General features: G+C 35.8%; 6 protein-coding genes and 1 pseudogene across 7 annotated transcripts; 4 read left to right on the plus strand and 3 right to left on the minus strand.

Moving 5' to 3' along the window:
- The first annotated feature begins 145 nt into the window (after window positions 1–145).
- Window positions 146–838, plus strand: LOC141386916 (speckle-type POZ protein-like). The gene has a single exon (XM_073955817.1). The coding sequence runs from the start codon at window positions 146–148 to the stop codon at window positions 836–838; it is 693 nt and encodes a 230-aa protein (XP_073811918.1).
- A 2,935-nt stretch (window positions 839–3,773) lies between these two features.
- LOC141387141 (dynein axonemal assembly factor 19) lies at window positions 3,774–8,223 on the plus strand. 2 transcript variants are annotated; one of them, XM_073956326.1, is made up of 3 exons: window positions 3,774–3,922; window positions 7,775–7,955; window positions 8,024–8,223. In XM_073956326.1, the coding sequence occupies exons 2-3, from the start codon at window positions 7,798–7,800 to the stop codon at window positions 8,130–8,132; spliced, it is 267 nt and encodes an 88-aa protein (XP_073812427.1). In that variant the 5' UTR covers window positions 3,774–3,922; window positions 7,775–7,797; the 3' UTR covers window positions 8,133–8,223. The 2 variants fall into 2 exon arrangements, with proteins under 2 accessions (XP_073812427.1, XP_073812426.1); XM_073956325.1 differs by lacking the exon at window positions 3,774–3,922 and adding an exon at window positions 6,047–6,215.
- Window positions 3,932–5,912, minus strand: LOC141387140 (trypsin alpha-4-like; annotated as a pseudogene).
- Window positions 8,224–8,794: 571 nt separating the features above from the next.
- LOC141387138 (trypsin alpha-like) lies at window positions 8,795–9,876 on the plus strand. Its single transcript, XM_073956323.1, has one exon. The coding sequence runs from the start codon at window positions 9,049–9,051 to the stop codon at window positions 9,820–9,822; it is 774 nt and encodes a 257-aa protein (XP_073812424.1). The 5' UTR covers window positions 8,795–9,048; the 3' UTR covers window positions 9,823–9,876.
- A 1,253-nt stretch (window positions 9,877–11,129) lies between these two features.
- LOC141387144 (death-associated protein 1) lies at window positions 11,130–12,611 on the minus strand. Its single transcript, XM_073956328.1, has 4 exons — window positions 12,346–12,611; window positions 12,196–12,287; window positions 11,591–11,679; window positions 11,130–11,531 (listed from the first exon to the last, which is right to left on the minus strand). Exons 2-4 carry the CDS (start codon window positions 12,242–12,244, stop codon window positions 11,376–11,378), a joined length of 294 nt encoding a protein of 97 aa, XP_073812429.1. The 5' UTR covers window positions 12,245–12,287; window positions 12,346–12,611; the 3' UTR covers window positions 11,130–11,375.
- A 581-nt stretch (window positions 12,612–13,192) lies between these two features.
- Window positions 13,193–14,919, plus strand: Urod (uroporphyrinogen decarboxylase). Its single transcript, XM_073956318.1, has 5 exons — window positions 13,193–13,405; window positions 13,581–13,865; window positions 13,930–14,088; window positions 14,145–14,444; window positions 14,512–14,919. The coding sequence occupies exons 1-5, from the start codon at window positions 13,391–13,393 to the stop codon at window positions 14,821–14,823; spliced, it is 1,071 nt and encodes a 356-aa protein (XP_073812419.1). The 5' UTR covers window positions 13,193–13,390; the 3' UTR covers window positions 14,824–14,919.
- Window positions 14,920–15,380: 461 nt separating this feature from the next.
- On the minus strand, window positions 15,381–16,585 carry LOC141387143 (transmembrane protein 234 homolog). The gene is made up of 3 exons (XM_073956327.1): window positions 15,938–16,585; window positions 15,579–15,881; window positions 15,381–15,521 (listed from the first exon to the last, which is right to left on the minus strand). Exons 1-3 carry the CDS (start codon window positions 15,948–15,950, stop codon window positions 15,424–15,426), a joined length of 414 nt encoding a protein of 137 aa, XP_073812428.1. The 5' UTR covers window positions 15,951–16,585; the 3' UTR covers window positions 15,381–15,423.
- Window positions 16,586–17,960: the final 1,375 nt, after the last annotated feature.

Consider the following 17,960-nt stretch of genomic DNA (forward strand, 5'->3'; position numbering starts at 1 on the left):
ATTCAATTCTCCAATAATAAAGGGGCACAATGGAGATGTCAAATCTGAATGGAAAATATTAATAAACTGGAGTTCTGCAGATAAGAAATACATCATTCAAGTACAGCTGATTTCGGCGAATACCGCAAATTGCCTTTTCGAAGTTATGATAGATGTAAATGGTTACAATATTACCAAAAATATTCCCGTAGAAGAGAAAAACAGTATTACATTAGTCAAGTCTCCTGAAGAATTTTTAACTGGAAATGACACTATCATATTTTATGTGAAATATGTGAAATTGGAAAAAGTCACATTAAAGCCAAAGCTAATAAATGATTTTGCTAAGATATTGGAGAACAACAAATATGCCGATATCGTAATGGTTGCACGAGATGGCACTGAATTCAAGGCCCATAAACTTTTATTAAGTGCTCGTAGCGAAGTTTTTGAAACTATGCTCAACCGTGATTTCCTGGAGAATAAAACGAATCGAATAACAATTGATGACATGGATGCTGATGTAATGAAAGAAATGTTAAACTTTATATACACCGGCAAGGAAATAGCCAAGGGAATGGCCTTAGACCTATTTCCAGTGGCTAATAAATACGCCCTGATCGATTTGGAAACAATGTGTGCAGGCATTTTAAACGAAACAATCAATACGGCTTCATCTATTGATATTCTCCTACTGGCCGATCGACATTCCAATGAACTCTTAAAGAAGAATGCTATTACATATATAAATACAAACTTAAAAGCAGTCATGGAAACAGAGGGATGGAAAATTCTCAGAGATACCAATTATGATTTATATGTCGACATCGTAGAAAAGACCATACGGGAACATTTGTAGAGTAGTCTCATCTGAGCATATCCATAAAAACTCATTTTCTCAAAAAAAAAGTGAATTTAAGGGGTCGATTTTGCATTGCCACTAAACTTGAGTTGCGTTGTCAATTGTCAGCACAACTGAGATGAAATTTTGTATTATTGTTGAGTTGAGTTTGGTTTTCTGTAATTTCTTTATGTTTGTATTCTTGTCTACAGCCTAAAAACAAGATATCCAATAAGAATCCATGTGTACCAAAATGAATTACATTATAAATAAAAAATTAAATAGATTATAAAAAATCTTTTTAAGTTCCTGTTTTTAGTCTAGGTATAGGTATAGATGGGTAAAAACACGGTAAATTCCTTTTTGGGCTTTTTAGAAATGTATTTTGAAATAAATATTTTGTTTTTGCTGTGTTTTATTTGCCGAACTAAAACATTGCACACTTTTCAGATTTGTATGACAATATATGAAAATGAAACCAAATCCAATATAGGTAAATTTTTTCCTATAGTCCCCATATAGCGGTACTACCCGATTTCCGGTATTTTGAGCATTAGGGATACGTAGTGAAATGCAATAATCGGTTTTTCGATTATTCGGTTTTTGTCTAAAATTTAAAACTTTATTTTCTTTCGGTAAATCCTTTTTCTATGGCTGGTCCATGGAAGAACTACCAGCTGATCGAATATGAAAAGTCAAATCCCTTTATAAAAAAATTATTTTTGTTGTAATTTCCCCAACAACATACAGGGCAATCATGAATATTTCCCTCGGAATTTTCCGCACGGAAAATAATTTTTAAAAGGGAAACAATTTTACACGGAATTTTTATTCATGATTGCCCTGATAAAGAAAGTTTTGACATAACATACTCAAAATTTAACGATGCCACTACCTGGGTAATTGTGCCATGGGCTGGTCTAAGTCCCAATTTACATTAGGCGAGTTTACTTGCGGCAATTGTCAGTTTGTAGGTGAGAGAGGGTGCTGAGAGGCAAAGGGTTACCATATGCCTCACATCTCTCTCCTACAAAATGACAATTGCCGCAAGTAAACTCGCCCAATGTAAATTGGGACTTATAGTCGACTTTCGAGTTTTCGTTAACAACCGAAAACCGGTTATAATCGAATATTATCGACGTTTTCTTTGGTGCGATCCATGGTTTAATAAGAAAGGTTAGCCAAAGCTTTATGTCAATTTAATTTTTTTCATTCGAGTATGCCTAAAACTTCAAAACAATATAAACAAACTGTGTATGTGTGTGTGGTGTTTGAATAATATGCCAAACAATTTTAAAAACAATCGAATTCAATGATTTTTAAAATTGTTTTTAGAACATTTGTATGGAAGAAATTGGTGAGATTTGCATTGAAACAATCAGTTTATCATATTCACAACTCGATTATGTGGAGAAAACTTAACTCTTCATTCATTTTTCGCGTTTTTTATAAAATGCTCAAAAATGCATTGTAAACAAACCCACTTGTTGCTTTTATTTTGAAGTTTTAGGAATTCAAGAAAAACAAGGGTTCTATAAATTGTTTTCATTTAAATCTACCTCTTTACTTATACCATGGTGCGATCCGTGATGTACGTATGTATATGAAAGTACCGACGTCTTTTCTCCTATAGTTAACTACGACTAATGCTGGGTACACATTGTCAGTTTTGAATGACAGCTTTGTTGTTGCTTGCTAGTGTGGCCGTTCATTTTTGTCATTCATCATGCAACCACAAAATATTACGTGTGGTCTGTTCCAGTACTGCAAGTATCTACTAATTTTTACTACTTTTTCGATAACATAAAGGAAAAAATGTTATCGTAGTAAAAAATAGTAGCTTCTTGCAGGTTCCGGAACAGAGCAGTGGTTGCTGGACGGTTGCACAGTTATCGATAACTGCGAAATATCGATATTCAAAACTGACAATGTGTACTGATCTTTATTAGAGTTGTGTAGTTCCGGAACGAACTAGTTCCAAGGAACTATTCCGGACAAGGAACTATTGGAACTATATCCGGCTCTTTTATTTATATAGTTCCTTTAATTCATATAGTTCCAGTTCCAGCCCTGCATATAATTCCTTTCATTTATATAATTCATTTTCTTTTTGATCTTTCACGTTCGGTTCTTTCATTAATCAGATGCGGCCACATTGTTAAACGTAAATCACATCCTCGTTACATTGCTGCAATTTATTTATTTGTATGTCAATTAATCCACCAAAAGATGAAAACAAAAAGAAAGAGATAGATTCGTTAAACTACTTCATTCACGGAACTATTTGGAATGAAGGAAATAAAAAGAACGAGGAACGAGAAAGATGCATTGAACTATATCGATCTCGGAACTATTTGGAACGAAGGAAGTAGAAAGAACGATGAAAAAGAAAGATTCATTGAGCTATATCGCTGTCGGAACTATTTGGAACTATGGAACTATATTAAGGAACTAGTTCCTTTTGGCAAAAGGAACTAGAAAGATCGATCCGCTTCAGGAACTATATTGCCCAACTCTAATCTTTATAGCCCTGTTCCTTTACGTGCAAGAATCTTCAAGTTTTACAACTTTTTACTCGAAAAGCGTTCCTTTACTTCAGACACCATACAATTCATATGGAAGTATATTACAACTTTTGCTACTTTTGCCAGTTTTACCATTTTCAAAAGTAAAGGAACAGACCATATATACATATGACTACGATTAATTAATGGTCGTCTACGACTAATAATGAGTACGACAAATAGTCGACAACGTCTTTCGAAAGTCGACTAAGAATAATCGATTATGCTGTTTTCGCACAGTCAATAGTCGACTACGGTTTTTACACATTTTACGACTAATAACCGAATAATCGATTAACCGAAATCGACTTTACTTATCCCTACACGGATACAGTTAAATCACTAGTACAAGTGCCCCGGAAGTACATCTTTTTCTATGAATTCCTCAACGAATTTCACAAGAGAACGCCCAGCTTTGAAGCACTCAATTTTGCTTCCCTGCAGGCAGCTAGGAAGCATTCGGAATAGGTTTCAATAAATAAAAATGCAAGCCATTGCAAAGTATCCCAGAAGAAAGAAAATTTATTTTTTTATTTGTGTAAAAAAGTCTTAAAATTAATTAATCGCAACTGAATCTACTTCCTCCTCCTCGTCTGCATTTTATACAACCGCCACTGATTTTGTTTCTTTAAATAAAACGTTTTTTTTTTTATGTTACATCACTAGTTTAGCTTTCGACATGGACTCTAACACCACTCCATTAAGAATTTCAAGGTCGTGAATTACCGCAAAAATGTTCGCAACTTTAGTTAGTATTTCATTATTTTATAAACAAAAATCTTAGAAATGTATACACTCTTTTTTGTCTTAGGAAGAATTGATGTTGCTACTGGTACGGATCAACAAACTGGCTTGTTTGTAGGGATCTTTAAGCAAGTGATTATGAAATGTAACGAACGGAGTACATTTTTCATAACTAATGTGAAATCATATCTCCATTTTTTTGCTGGGTTACTATAAAGGCCACAACAACATAGAACTTTGTTTTTGTTTGTAATGTTAGTGTCATCGGTATATGTAAACAAAACAAGGAAATGTCTATAAATTATTGGAATTTAAAAACTAATATTTTTACTTTTGATTGAATATTTTGAAAAACATGAACGAAAATTCGTCCGGTTTTCAATTTGCATGTTTCCATATCATTCCTCTAAATGGACAATTCCTCGCAGCATGTAGAATTCTTGCAAAAATGTTTGGAATTTGCTGGAAAATCATTGAAAAAGGAGAAGGTGTTTGAATCTTTTGTTTTTGAAATCAAGAAAGCCCATATTTATTAGAGCTTTAGTTTTTTTTTCAAATTTAACAGAATACCACACATTAACAAATGTTGTCCCGCCTCCATAAACGGTGTTTTAGTGTGCGGCACGTCGTTCAGACTTGGAGGAGGTTATATGTCATTGATATGAAGAAGTCTTTATGTGAAATAGTTTTTTTTTCTGAATTATATATTTTTTCCTCAAAAAATATATCCCTAAAATATATCGAAAATAAAAATATAAAATATCGTACGGAATTTGACACTAACATTACAGCCCAGTTCAATTAGCTGGGTATTTCTCTTGCCTTATATTGTTCTACCATGATCTACTCCCATAAAAAAATCAAAAATAAAATTTAAAAATCTTTTATTTCGTTTCTGCTGTGTTCCAGAACCTGTAAGAAGCTACTATTTTTTACTGCGATAACATTTCTTTATGTTATCGTAAAAATTAGTAGATTCTTGTAGTTCTAGAACAGATCATTTATTAGCTAATTATTTAGACAGAGGAAGCAGCGCTAACAACCCAGGAGCGGAGAGCAGCAACATCAGCATAAACACCAGGATAGCCGGTGGCAGCACAGCCATAGCCCCAAGAGACAACACCAACCAAGACACCACCAGAGACCAATGGGCCACCAGAATCACCTTGGCAGGAATCCTTACCAACAGTGTAGGCACAGATCATGCTAGCCTTGATTTCAGAGCCATAACCATAGGTGGAGGAGGCACATTGGGTACGACCAACAATCTTAAGATTGACATAACGCAATTGAGATGAAATACTACCACCGGAAGAGGTGGTACCCCAGCCAGAGACGGTAGCAGCAGCACCATTAGCGGGAGCACTGGAAGCCAAACTGATAGCCTTGATAGAAGAGCTCATGGTCAAGGAGGATGATAGACGGATAACAGCAATATCGTTAACCATGGTCTTGGAGTTGTAACCTTCGTGGTTCTTGAAGGCGGCAACAGAAACCAAAGTACCGCCAGAGTTCCAGTAGGAAGAGCCAGCACGAACCTTCAATACAGAGGCGGAAACGGATTGCAAGCAATGGGCAGCAGTGACAATGATCTTGGCAGAGTATACGGAACCACCGCAAGAGTGAGAGCCGGAACGTTGCAAGGAGATTTGCCAGGGGTAGGAACTGATGGTGGTAGTCGTACCGCCAACAATGCGACCATCCAATTGGGGCAACATGCCCTCAGGGATGGTGGCTCCCTAGCAGCAGGCGATAGCCGACAACAAAATCACAAACTTCAACATCTCGAATGGAGAATGACTGAAATTCTTCACACAATCACGGTGTTTTATAGCAAATAATTCGTTTGATTGTAATCAGGTTTAAGTGTTGGCTGCATAACCAAAAGTTCGGGGTACTTGTGATTTGATGAGATACGATGTTAAGATTAAATAAATTGTTCCAATTTGCTGAAGCCAACAAAATGGCAAAGTCTATTTTCCTGAGATTGTTAGAGATAAGATATAGTGTTGGCCAATGGGTAGCTGCAAGAGATTTTTGTGTGCAACGTTTGATGAGCTATGCTGTGACCAGTGGTAAAATTAGAGGTAACAATAAAATTGGTACCCTTATAGAATTAAAATGTATTCTTAGAAAATATTAAGTGGATTCACAGGGAGGACTATGGTATCTATACTTTGGGGGTCACAGCAGGTAAAGAAGAACATTTGGTTACTTCATATTAAGGAAAAACTTGGTCTTCATATAGAAGACCAAATAGTCTTCATATAGAAAACCAAATGGTCTTCATAGAGAAGACCAACTGGTCTTCATAAAAAAGACCAACTGGTATTCATAAAAAATACCAACTGGTCTTCATAAAGAAGACCAACTGGTCTTCATAAAGAAGACCAACTGGTCTTCATAAAGAAGACCAACTGGTCTTCAGAAAGAAGACCAACTGGTCTTCATAGAGAAGACCAAGTGGTCTTCATAGAGAAGACCAACTGGTCTTCATAGAGAAGACCAACTGGTCTTAATAGAGAAGACCAACTGGTCTTAATAGAGAAGACCAACTGGTCTTCATAGAGAAGACCAACTGGTCTTCATAGAGAAGACCAACTGGTCTTCATAAAGAAGACCAACTGCTCTTCATAAGGAAGACCAACTGATCTACATAAAGAAGACCAACTGATCTTCATAAAAAAGACCAACTGGTATTCATAAAAAATACCAACTGCTCTTCACAAGGAAGATCTTCATAAAGAAGACCAACAGGTCTTCATAAACAACAAAAACAACTGGTCTTCATAAAAAAGACCACTGGTCTTCATAAAGAAGAACTAGTAGTCTTCATAGAGAAGACCAACTGGTCTTCATAAAGAAGACCAACTGCTCTTCATAAGGAAGACCAACTGATCTACATAAAAAAGACCAACTGGTCTTCATAGAGAAGACCAACTGGTCTTCATAGAGAAGACCAAATGGTCTTCATGGAGAAGGCCAAATGGTCTTCATAGAGAAGGCCAAATGGTCTTCATAGAGAAGACCAACTGGTCTTCATAGAGAAGACCAAATGGTCTTCATAGAGAAGGCCAAATGGTCTTCATAGAGAAGGCCAACTGATCTACATAAAGAAGACCAACTGGTCTACATAGAGAAGACCAACTGGTCTTCATAGAGAAGACCAACTGGTCTTCATAGAGAAGACCAACTGGTCTTCATAGAGAAGACCAACTGGTCTTCATAGAGAAGACTAACTGGTCTTCATAGAGAAGACCAACTGCTCTTCATAAGGAAGACCAACTGATCTTCATAAAAAATACCAACTGCTCTTCACAAGGAAGATCTTCATAAAGAAGACCAACAGGTCTTCATAAACAACAACAACAACTGGTCTTCATAAAAAAGACCACTGGTCTTCATAAAGAAGAACAAGTAGTCTTCATAGAGAAGACCAACTGGCATTCGTACAAAAGACAATATTATCTCCTAATAAAAGCCTAACTGGTCGTCCCAAAGGATACTTGTATCATTTCCACCCAATAAAAATCCAGTTGCTATGTCCAAGGCATCGCAGTCAACAAGTTTTTAGTTACCAAGGAAACCATTTAAATATTTGATTGACTCGCTTTCCTGTTTTTGAAAGTTCTATTCTCTTTGGCAGTTTCCATTTTTTATTGTCAAAAAATGTTCCCCACAAATATCAATGAAGAAATAACTGCCGAGGAATTGCAAAAACTTTCTGAGATCTGTTTGGAACGCATTAGAATGGGTGAATTGCATAGCCTAAGAAATGATGCCAAGTTAAGGGCGGTTAATAATACCAAAAGCTATGAGGAGTTCAAGTAAGTTGTGGAATTGTACAATATATTCTCGTTGATGGCTCTTCTTATAATACTGAAACCTTTTGCAGAGACATCGTGGATGCTGCCCATTTGAAACCCATCACAAAACAGGACAAAATTAATTCCAAGACAAAAAATCGCTTGTGGAATAAAGCTGCAGCCGAAAATGACGATTAAGAATAGCAACAAACTCAATAAAGCCCTGAAATAAAAAACAAGTAGATCGTATAATTTATACCACTTCAATAAACAAATATTGCTTAGAGTATGTTTAGACTTCCATTTACAATCGTGGTTCTATCTCCATTTATATGGCATGTGTTTTCAAACGTGTTACGTCAAATAAATCCAGGTAATACACTTTAAAGACTAAACGCATCTTTTGAGGTTAAGTAGCACACAAATTTAACATAGTTTTCTTCTCAACCGTTCCCAAAAGAACTATTATGGGGGTTATCATGAATGAAATTTCCTCGTGAGTTTTGTTTTTCCGCCGTTGCAACTTAGGGAGAAAGTGAAAAAATTCACGGTGAATTGCCGTTCATGATAACCCCATATATGTAATGAACGCTTTTAACTAGCTGAAGATCCCGGCCCTCATTCTGGGCTGGCGATGGGCTTATTTTCAAAAAACCCCCGTCTTACTACACTTTCGCACCAATGGTAAACTTCATGCAGAATATTGAGACGCTAAGGATCAGTTAATGACTCAGCCATTGACTTTCTCATCACCCAACTCTCATTTTTTAATATGTATACCTTCATTATAACCTCGTCCAACTGTATAAGGAAATACATTTTGCAATTGATAAAGATTTCGATGTTTAATTTCCAAAAAAAAGCTAAAGAGTTAGCACAAAAAACTCTAATCTAATCTCAGCAATATGATTTTTTTGGTTTCAAGTGGCTGTGGTGAATTGTGATTTTGTTTTCGAAAACTACTCAACAACACAGATTATATGCATGTTGTGGCTAAAACCAATGGTACTAAAAAGTGGTGAAAACATTTCCCATTTCATGGCCTTTGGTATAGAAAAACAAGCGTAAGCATGCCGCCAACTTCAGTTCTTCACTAATCTTCGTTAGCCACAACATGCTGAAACTTGCAATATTCTTGACGTTTGCTTGTACCTGTGTCTGGGGTGCCGCTGTGCCCCAGGGCATGTTACCCCAATTGGATGGACGCATTGTGGGCGGTAGCTTTACCACTATCACCTCCTTCCCCTGGCAAATCTCTCTACAACGTAGTGGCTCTCATTCCTGTGGTGGTTCCATTTATTCTCACAACACCATTGTAACTGCTGCCCATTGTTTGCAGAATGTCTCGCCCTCCATACTTAAGGTACGTGCTGGTTCATCATACTGGAGTTCTGGTGGTGTTTTGCTGTCTGTCGAATCATTTTTGAATCACGAGGGTTATAATCCCGAAACCATGGTCAATGATATTGCCATTATCCGCCTGTCTTCTTCGTTGTCCATGAGTTCTACCATTAAACCCATTGAATTGGCCACAACAGCTCCGGCCAATGGTGCTGATGCCACAGTTTCTGGTTGGGGTACCACCCAATATGGTTCAAACTCTTTGCCTTCACAATTGAAATATATTGATTTGAAAATTGTTGGCCGTACGCAATGTTCATCGGCTTCTTATGGTTATGGAGCTGAAATTCGTGCTACCATGATTTGTGCTGCTGCCACGGGTAAAGATGCTTGTCAAGGTGATTCTGGTGGTCCATTGGTGTCGGGTGGTCTATTGGTTGGTGTTGTCTCTTGGGGCTATGGTTGTGCCTATGCCAATTATCCTGGTGTCTATGCTGATGTTGCTGCTCTCCACTCGTGGGTTGTTGAAGCTGCAGAGAGTTTGTAAATGTTTCTTTTTGTTTCTCTTTGTTTCTTGAATAATAAATGAAATAAATACCAAGTACATTCGGTTGTGTTTTTGTGGTCTTTTGTTAGTCTTCTATTGGAAGTCATTTGGATCTTCTATGGGAAGGCCTATTGATCTTCTATTAGATTGCCAACGGGTCTTCTATTAGATGGCGTTTTGGTCTTAAATTAGAATGTCTTCTGGTTTTCTCTTAGAAGGCATATTAATTAGTCTTTTATTGGAAGGCCTATTTGTCTTCTATTAGAATGCCTATTGATATCCTATTAGAAGGTCTTTTGGTATTCCATAAGAAGTCCTTTGGTCCTTTGGAATGCCGCCTATTGGTCATCTATGAGAAGACTTTTTGGACTCTTATTGGAAGGCCTGTTGGTCTTCTATTAGAAGGTTTATTTGTCCACTATTAGAAGACCTTTTGGTCTTCTATTAAAAGTCCTATTGGTCTTTTATTAGAAGGCCTTCTAGTCTTCTATTAGAAGACCTAGTGGTCTTCTATTATAAGGCCTCTCGTTCGTCTATTTGAAGGTCCATTGGCCTTCTAATAAAAGGCCTATTAGTCTTCTATTAGAAGGGCTTTTTGTCTGCTATTAGAAGACCTATTGGTCTTCTATTAGAAGGCCTATTGGTCTACTATTAGGAGGCCTATTGGTCTTCTATTAGAAGGCCTATTGGTTTTCTATTAGAAGGCCTATTGGTCTTCTATTGGAAGGCCTGTTGGTCTTCTATAAGAAGGTTTATTTGTCCACTATTAGAAGACCTTTTGGTCTTCTATTAAAAGTCCTATTGGTCTTCTGTTAGAAGGCCTATTGGTCATCTATTTGAAGGTCCATTGGCCTTATAATAAAAGGCCTATTGGTCTACTATTAGGAGGCATATTGGTCTTCTATTAGAAGGCCTATTGGTTTTCTATTAGAAGGCCTATTGGTCTTCTATTGGAAGGCCTGTTGGTCTTCTATAAGAAGGTTTATTTGTCCACTATTAGAAGACCTTTTGGTCTTCTATTAAAAGTCCTATTGGTCTTCTATTAGAAGGCCTATTGGACTTCTATTAGAAGGTCCATTGTCTTTCTAATAAAAGGCCTATTTGTCTACTATAAGAAGACCTATTGGTCTTCTATTCGTAAATCTTTTTGGTCTTATTATTACAAGGCCTTTTGGTCATCTATTAGAAGATCGTTTGGTCTTCTATTAGAAGGCCTTTTTGTCCTCTATAAACAACAAACACTTTCCTTAATCTTACATACCAAAAAATTTTGTTTTTTTATTACAAAATATTTAGAAAAACATATCTTTGTGTGAGGATTCTATCCTAGAAAAAAAACTTAACTTTTTTCTTTTTATTTAAAATGCCAAAAAATATTAAAGATACAAAATGGGATGTTTAAACGAACATTTAGGCGATGTACAAGAAAAAACATTAGAAAAGTGATATAAAGGAATGTATTGGAAAAAAGCTTTTGTCTAAAAATTAATGGTCTATCCCCGCCAATCACTGCATATTCCATGGACGCGGGGGGACTAACAAACCGACAATGTTCACTTGCGAGGCTGTTGAATATTTATGGGATGTTTAACAGCAACATGATTTGGTGGTTTGGGTGTATGGGCCACCTGAACCGCCTCAGTTGTATAATCAACATGGCCTTTTACAGGAGCACCACTTACCGACATGGTATTGACACTAACCGGTTGCTAAAAATACAAATAAATTAGTTGATACTTTGAAATGTTTTTTGTCTATTTACACATACCGTCAAACCAGTACAATCTTCTGCATCTTTGGCTGGACGTTCTGAGTTGTGGGTTTTGTGTTGGACAATACGCATGCCACCGGCTTTAACTGTAAAAAGGGGAACAACTCTAGTTTAGAAAAACTCTGATTTTTTTGAAATTTTTCCAGAGGTAGATATTGTTACGCTGATCATGGGGATGTACCGGTTATTTGACATGAAAGTCCGGGTACAAGACTCGGGTTGGACCCGGCTCTACTGAACAAATGGGTAACCGGGTCCCTCCCCCTAGAAAATGATACATTCCCGTGATCAGCGCAACAATATCTACCTCTGGAAAAAAATTTCAAAAAAATCGGAGAAGAAATTAAGGGGATTAGTAAGAAATTAAGGGTATTAGTAAGCTAATATTGACACCTTAATGCTACCTAAGAACACTCCACTTTTTCATCTTCTCCCCCACCAATCAAAGCCGAAATCAAGGTCAACTTTGAAGTCGTTTCAAAATTGTTTTCACAATTGCTTGAAACATTCGAACACACACAAACACCTATGCATATCTACGTTGTAGGCTATTTCTAATGCGCATTAAAAAATCTGAAAATTATCTTAAATCTGAAAATTACCTGCCGGTAAATGCCCAGCCAAAAGTTGTGGTTGTTCTTCGTCAGCCATTACTTTAAATGTGTTTTTATATTCCTTGTTGTTGTATAAATATCTAAATTATAAAAATACGTTATAAGAATTTCATCATTTTTGTTAATAATTCTACTTACACCTTGTTGTGTACTGAAATAGATTTCAGGAGTTTCTGTTTGATAAGCTCGCTCACAGTCTCACCGTCTTTTGATATATTTTTGACACGAATGCAATTCTTTACTGCGCTGGCTAAGAATTTTTTCCTTTTATTCCTCTAATTATTCCGTTCTTTGTTTTGTGTTGTTGCCTTTTTATGTTTATTTTGTTGTTGTTCTTTATCACTTGCAACTGCACCAGGGTTGCCACAACAGGTTACACTTTTAAGGGGTCATTTAGACTATGGGATTACTTTGATAGAGCAATTGAGAAAAAAGGAGACTATAGTCGAACTTTCCTATGACTACGTCTCCATAAATAATATTCACTATTAAAAATAGTTTTATAGAAAAAAAATTTACACAAAATAGTTTATAACAATTTTTTCTATAAAGTAGTAATTGTACGTCCCTTGAAAAGCGCCATTAAAAATCTCAATAAACACAAACCTAGTTCACATCAAACAAGTTGTAGTAAAATTGTCAATTCCAATAAGTAAACACATATTTTACAAAACTTAATAAACATTTAATTACAATTGAAGAAATATGAATTTTTGATCGAAAGGCCAGTGAGGCTAAAGTATGGCGCATTACTGTGAATTGTTTGTTTACCGTTGGTATATGTGATTGGTATCATTTTGAAAGCGACAGTTTTTTCACAATGATTTAACAATTTAATTATTTGCTTTTATTTTCAAAAGTATTCATCACTAGTGATTGCAGTGTAAATCGACCAAACCCACCTGATTAACATCACTTGTATCACAAAGTACAAATAACCCTTGTTTGTGTCTTTAACAGCTGTTTTTATTTCGTTAAAGGCCTATTGTGAATGATTTAAATTATAAACATACGGCACGACACTTCGCCGATTGATAAACACAAATACAACCACAAATACATAATTAATAGAAGAATTACTAGAATTAAGTGAAGAAACTGTTAATTCATGCAAGTACAGCATAAATTACAAACAAAATAACCAATAAAAATCCCAAACATAAGAAAAATCAATAAAAAAGACATGAAGGATGCAAAGGTAAGAAAAAGAGGCATAAAATCAATTGATAGTCGCAAATTACATCACATGTAAGAAATAACGTGAAAGTATTTCCACCGCCAAGAGATAGATAATGAAGTCAAAATTGAAGCAAATTACCTTACTAGTTAACCTAATTAACCTGACCTCAACTTTGTGTATTGCAATTGAACAGAATTTTCCTGCATTGAAAAATGACAATGTCTTGAGGGCAGCACGCGGAGAGCCGGTCGATAGAGTACCAGTTTGGGTAATGAGACAAGCCGGTCGCTATTTACCCGAATTTCAAGAAGTACGCAAACAACATGATTTTTTCACTGTTTGCCGCACCCCAGAATTGGCATGTGAGGTTACTATGCAACCGCTGAGACGTTTCGACTTGGATGCATCCATTATATTTTCTGACATTTTGGTTATACCACAAGCATTTGGTATGACGGTGGAAATGCATCCAGGAAAGGTGAGTAAAAATGGCAAAATTGCATCATTTTATTTTCAAATTTAATCATCATATTTTCCTTTAGGGTCCAGTGTTCCCCGAACCCTTGCAAACACCAGCCGACTTAGCAAAACTAAAGCCGGAAGGAGCTGTGGAACGTTTATCCTATGTTGGTGAAGCAATTACCAAGATGCGCCACATGTTAGATGGTAAAGTGCCTTTGTTGGGCTTCACTGGAGCACCCGTAAGTTATACATTTTTACTTTATTACAAAAATAAAGAGAATAACTTACCTTTTAGTGGACGTTGATGGGTTATATGATTGAGGGTGGCGGCAGCAAAACCATGTCCAAGGCCAAGGCATGGCTTAGTGATTATACTGAGGATTCTAAAAAGTTATTGGATATGCTTGCTTCCTCCATAGTTGATTATTTGGAAATGCAGGCAAAGGCTGGAGCCCAAATGTTGCAGGTATTCGAATCATCAGCAGAACATTTGACCAAGGAGGAGTTTTTGACATGGTGTTTGCCATATTTAAGGGATATTAGTTCCAAATTAAAGCAGCGCTTGACTGAACAAAATATACCACTGGTTCCAATGGTAAGTTATTATATTTTGAAGGTACATATTTCGAGATTCCTTATTCCATTTTTCTTGTGTTTCTTAGACAATTTTCGCCAAAGGTGCTGGTCACTCTCTTGCCGAACAGGCCACATTGGGCTACGATGTCATTAGTTTAGATTGGACTGTTGATCCTGAGGAGGCCCGCAAACAAGTCGGCCCCAATATAACACTGCAAGGCAATTTGGATCCCCAAGATTTGTACAAAACACCAGAAGAGATTCGCGAATTGGCCACAACAATGGTGCGTAAATTTGGCAAGACCCGTTATATTGCAAATTTGGGCCATGGCATAACACCACAAACACCAATTGTAAGCATGGAAGTTTTTGTAGATGCTGTACACAAAGCCTTATAGATTAAGAATGCATTTTTATACTTATTTGTTTAGGACAAGACATCAATAACATCAATAAAAATAAAATCAGTGGGTATTTTGGTTAGCAATGTAAAATTGAGAAGTTCATCAATTCCAAATTTAATGGCAAATTAAATTAACTCCTCAGCAAAATTCTAACCACATTCACATTTGGACAATTGTGTTTCCATTCCCTATTTAAATCCTTTATGTCCAGGATTAATAATTGTATAATTGTGGGCAGTTTCTTGCAATTCATGGTTAAACCGATTGATTTTGCTTAAAATGCACAGATTTCTTGCAGCATGGATTCCTAAATCCTTGTATAGTATGTTTGCCTGCATCTCATTGATCTATACAATTTCCGTTTAGATTCTAATCCGATATTCCCAAGAGTTATGTAGAAATCTTCTTCAGAAGCTTTTCTGTACTCAAAGAACTGTCAGAGATAGTCGTTAGGAATCAAATCGTTCTGTAACATGTAGGCTCGATTCATGTGGGATAATTCAGAAAACAGTCTTCTGTGGTATAATACATTACGAAATTATAAATATATCTTGGTATAATACTTTCCTCACTTTATTCATTCAAACTTATTGATTAGACGCTTTCCGCAAAAAAAGACTTATCTCTTAAAGCTTGATCATACAACATAATTGATGAACCAAGACACACTAAAAATGTACCAATTATGACATCTGAAGGAAATAACAATTTAATTATTCAATTACAATACATTACTCTTAAAAACTTACTTTTCCCAGGAATTTTTTCACCTAAACAATATCCCGTAATGGCCGTAAATGCAAATGTCAAGGAATTGGCCACGGGAACAGCAATTATGATTTCACAAAATTGTAATGTCCAAACATAAACAACACTACCCAATTGATTTAGACAGAATGGTATCCAATATTTCAAACGTGATGCTATTGTTTTCAATTCTAGCCACAGGTTCTTGGAAGATGAGCCGGTATTTATTTTTTCGATGCCTTCACTTCCACGGCGTATAAATGGATTGGTGCATCCCCATAGGATGCCCACACATATTAAACACACTAAACAGGATGAGGATAGTTAGTTAAAGGTTATTTGAAAGGATAAAATGACTTACAAATGTTAAACATTTGAACTGCTCACATATAAATTGTATGCTTTAAAAAGTAAAGTAACACTTTTGGTCTGTTCCTTTACTTTTGAAAATGGTAAAACCGGCAAAAGTAGCAAAAGTTGTGAACTGCTCTAATATGATTTGTATGGTGTCAGAAGTAAAGGAACGCTTTTCGAGTAAAAATTGGTAAAACTTGAGGATACTTGCACGTAAAGGAACATAGCTTTTGCGGGTAAAAAGTGGTAAAAACTGGTAACCTCAGGCACATAAAGGAAAACGACTATTCTCAAAATATTCAATGCCCATCTCTCCCAAACTAATAATCGGTGCTTATTGTGAATGATTTGCAATGGTTTCTTTAAATTTGGCGTAGAAAGAACGTCACATGTCAAAATTACACAGGTGGGCAAGAAATTAATGAAGAGCGGTAGAGAACTTAGCATTTTCTGTTCTTCCTCAAAAACTCAATTCACCTTTATAAAAGGTTTCAGTGTCTTATTTTGGAGTCTACTAGAGAAAGAAATGAAAGAAGTGCAATTATGTAGTATTTACTCTGAATGATTAGAAGTAGTATCTTTAAATTCGACGTAGAATGTGTGGCAACACAGTATAAAAAAGGCGGGAAAATTGTGAGAAAGGAAAAATTGTGACATTTTAATTGATAAGAATTGCATTATTTGAAATATCAACTGTATTGTATTATTTAAAATATCAATTGTGTCTTTTTTGTTCTTGCAAGAAGAAATTTCTCCTGCAAAAACATGCAAGTTCTCAGTGACCATCTGTCAAAAAAATGGTTTCAATCTGTAACAATTTTTGGGTAAACAGACATACCGATAATGTATAATGTCCTTGTGACCAGAATAATGTATTTCCTATGTATTCTGCACATAGCTGAACACATATCAATCTGGTCAATGCCAGAGATCTTCGGGTATGTGATGAAAACCGAATCGACTCGATTTGCAGAATCGAAATGGTATATAATAGGAGTGCCGTTGATGATATATATAGTTTTGCTTCGCAAACGCCCCTTATTTGAGTAATATTTTTAAAATCCATTTTCAATTTCATTAAAATATTCACCAAAATTATAGATATACGATTTCGATTTATGGCAAAACGAGTCGAATCGTTTTCCATCACATACCTGCTTAACTTCGGTTTATGGGTACTTTACACGATATGTTTTTTAGATATGGGTTGTCACTTTTTAAATACAAACATAGCGATTATGAATCTTCACGTAGGGAGCTACTCACAAGTGAGTTGCAGTTCACTTTCACCTGCTCGAGCTATTACGATTGGGCAGGGAGGAGCACAAAAAGTGAACAAGGGTTAACAAGTCGGAAAATGGAAAATAATGGCGCGACTTGTGAACCCTTGAAATAATAATTTGTGTTACCATACCGTCATTTTTTGCACAAATAACTTTGGGATTATTAAATTCTTATTTTTTGCATAAAAAGTAAATAAATTTTCAAATTAATAAACATTTCTAGCAAGAAAAATGTCGGTTATTAAAAATCCACTGTAAAAGAACATGAATATTGGTAAAAGAAAATACAACATTGAAACAACATGGCAACATCTGAACAGCTGTTCTTTTGTTTTGACAGATATGTGAAAATTGTTTATTTACACTGAAGAATTCGTGAAATTTATTGGAAAATCGTAAAAAAGTGAACAAATGTCGTTTAAAAACGTCATTAAATGGCTACAATAAGTAAATGTTTAATGTTGCATTTTGGGTGATAACAGAAATGGCAAGTTCTGAGGAATAGCAAGGAAATGGAGTGGAAGCTGTACCAGCGATGTTAGGACATCACAGGAGATCAATGATTGGTTCAAATGAGGTTCAGCATTTAGCCAATTCCAAGAATTGTAAATACAATTCGTGAAACATCCGATATTTTCTCCAGTATAAGAACCAATTCTATGAATGCTAAGTATAATTCCTAATGCTTTCTTCAACACTTAAACCAATTTAATGAATTTTAAATACAATTTCAATAAATTTCAATTG

The sequence above is a fragment of the Musca autumnalis genome, unplaced genomic scaffold, assembly GCF_047663935.1.
Source record: "Musca autumnalis isolate F117 unplaced genomic scaffold, ASM4766393v1 scaffold_5, whole genome shotgun sequence".
NCBI classification, from domain to species: Eukaryota; Metazoa; Arthropoda; class Insecta; order Diptera; family Muscidae; genus Musca; species Musca autumnalis.